At 60.6% G+C, this 1,977-nt stretch overlaps 1 protein-coding gene across 1 annotated transcript in view; it reads left to right on the forward strand.

Annotated features, from left to right (window-relative positions):
* Positions 1–257: 257 nt before the first annotated feature.
* LOC104981844 (putative GTP-binding protein 6) overlaps positions 258–1,977 on the forward strand; it is a 22,078-nt gene continuing 20,358 nt past the window's right edge. The window contains exons 1-3 of the mRNA XM_010831097.1: positions 258–666; positions 1,009–1,075; positions 1,237–1,328. Coding sequence (XP_010829399.1) covers positions 258–666; positions 1,009–1,075; positions 1,237–1,328 — 568 coding nt within the window. The remainder of the gene's footprint in view (positions 667–1,008; positions 1,076–1,236; positions 1,329–1,977) is intronic.

Consider the following 1,977-nt stretch of genomic DNA (forward strand, 5'->3'; position numbering starts at 1 on the left):
GGACGCGGAGCCGCCGGGCGCGGGTCGCAGGCTGGGGCCCCAGGCCCGTGCAGCCTGCACTCTGGCCACGGCGGTCCCTGCACGGCCCCGGGCGGCCACCTCTCCCGCGGTCACTTCTGTGCACGACAGGGTGCGAGCCTGCCCTGCAGACACCACACCGTGAGACCAGACGCCCGGGCTCCACTCCGCCCACCCCGGGTCCAGCACTGCTCCGTGCTTCGGCATCAGCCCGAGATTCCAGGGGAGGGTGGGCTCCCATGTGTCCAGTGGAGGTGGCCGAGGAGCATCCCCCCACTAGGCCTTGCGCAGGTCGTCTCAGGTCCTGGCACCGAGCAGACCTCGCGGAGGGTCCCTCCCTCCCGCAGCTGAGCCCCCCTGCCGGACACAGGCGCTCCAAGAGTGGGTGGGGCGGTGAGAGCTGGAGCAGGGGTCCCTCACGCCGGACCCCACGGGGCCACGCGGGCCTGTCGTCCTGGCCGTCCCGCCGTCCAGAGGGCGGACTCCACAGCCATGTCTTCCTGGGAAAGGCTCTGGGCGTCCCTGGGAGACGGGCGTGGCCACCATCTCCTCAGAGCTCAGACAGGCCGGGCGTTCCCCTTGGCCGCCGAGTCCCCAGAGGGACCCACTTGTCTCCGGACTCATCCCGCCGAGAGGCGGACGTGGGAGGTCAGCGGAGAGGAGAGGAGGCTCAGAGAACGTGGAGAAAGAAAACCTGGTGAGAACGTGTGGACCCCGGGGGTTAGAGATTGAAGAGATGAGAACCCATCCACCCATTGCAAAAGTAAGACTGAAAAGGCCATCGGGGAAAACGCCTGTGACCAAGGACAGCAAAGTTTCCATCGTGTCAGGAGGTGCGCATAGCGGTCTCCTGACCAGGCTTCTTCCTTTTGTGGGGGGGTGGGGGCGGGTGACAGTGACCAGCAGAGTCCCCCGCCCGCCTTCTACCTGCACATCCAGCCTTCCTTCTCCCCTCCTTCCCTCCTTCCACCCTCCCGTCTGCTCATCCAGACGCCTGCCGCCACCGGCCACCCATTGGTCCATGCGTCCATCCGTACATCTGTGCGGTCAGCCATCCGTATCTATCCATCCGCCCGTCCATGCCTCCCCTTCTACCTGTGTCCATCCATCCATCCTTTCTTCTGTCTGCCCACCTGTGCACCCATTCCTGTGTGTACCTTTCTGTCCATTTACTTGTACAGTGGCCCACGCCTCCATGTAGCTGTCCATCCCACCCAGCCTGCAGTTTATCCGTTTCTCCATCCCCTGCATCCATCAGAACCCCTGGGGCCCTATTGGGAAGGCCCACGCGGCATCTGGGACCTCCGAGGGTAGGTGGGGGGTTCAGCATCAGACACCCATGGCAAAGTTCGGGGCCAGGCCGGGTTTGGGAACCCCAGGGCTGCACTCAGAGCCCCCCCACCAAGGCAGGCTCTTGGGTCCCCAAGAAGAGAATGCAGCTGTGGCTGCAGGGTTTGAGGCACTCCAGGGGTAGAATGGGACCCCAAAGCAGGGTTCAGGACGTCTGGGAACCCCAGTAACACTTCCCACACAAGGCAGTCTTGGGCTCTGGGGGTGCAGTCCTAGACTCGGGCTACCCAGGCAGACATCATACTCCCCCGACTCAGGACACTTCAAGGCCAAATTTGGGGCCTGTGAGCCACACTTGGACATCACCAGATGGTCAACACCGAAATCAGATTGATTATATTCTTTGCAGCCTAAGATGGAGAAGCTCTGTATAGTCAGCAAAAACAAGACCAGGAGCTGACTGTGGCTCAAATCATGAACTCCTTATTGCCAAATTCAGACTGAAATTGAAGTAAGTGGGGAAAACCACTAAACCATTTAAGTATGACCTAAATCAAATCCCTTATGACTATACAGTGGAAGTGAGAAATAGATTTAAGGGACTAGATCTGATAGAGTGCCTGATGAACTGTGGACGGAGGTTCGTGACATTGTACAGGAGATAGGAAT

This window comes from Bison bison, unplaced genomic scaffold (assembly GCF_000754665.1).
Source record: "Bison bison bison isolate TAMUID 2011002044 unplaced genomic scaffold, Bison_UMD1.0 scf7180017859387, whole genome shotgun sequence".
Lineage (NCBI taxonomy): Eukaryota > Metazoa > Chordata > Mammalia > Artiodactyla > Bovidae > Bison > Bison bison.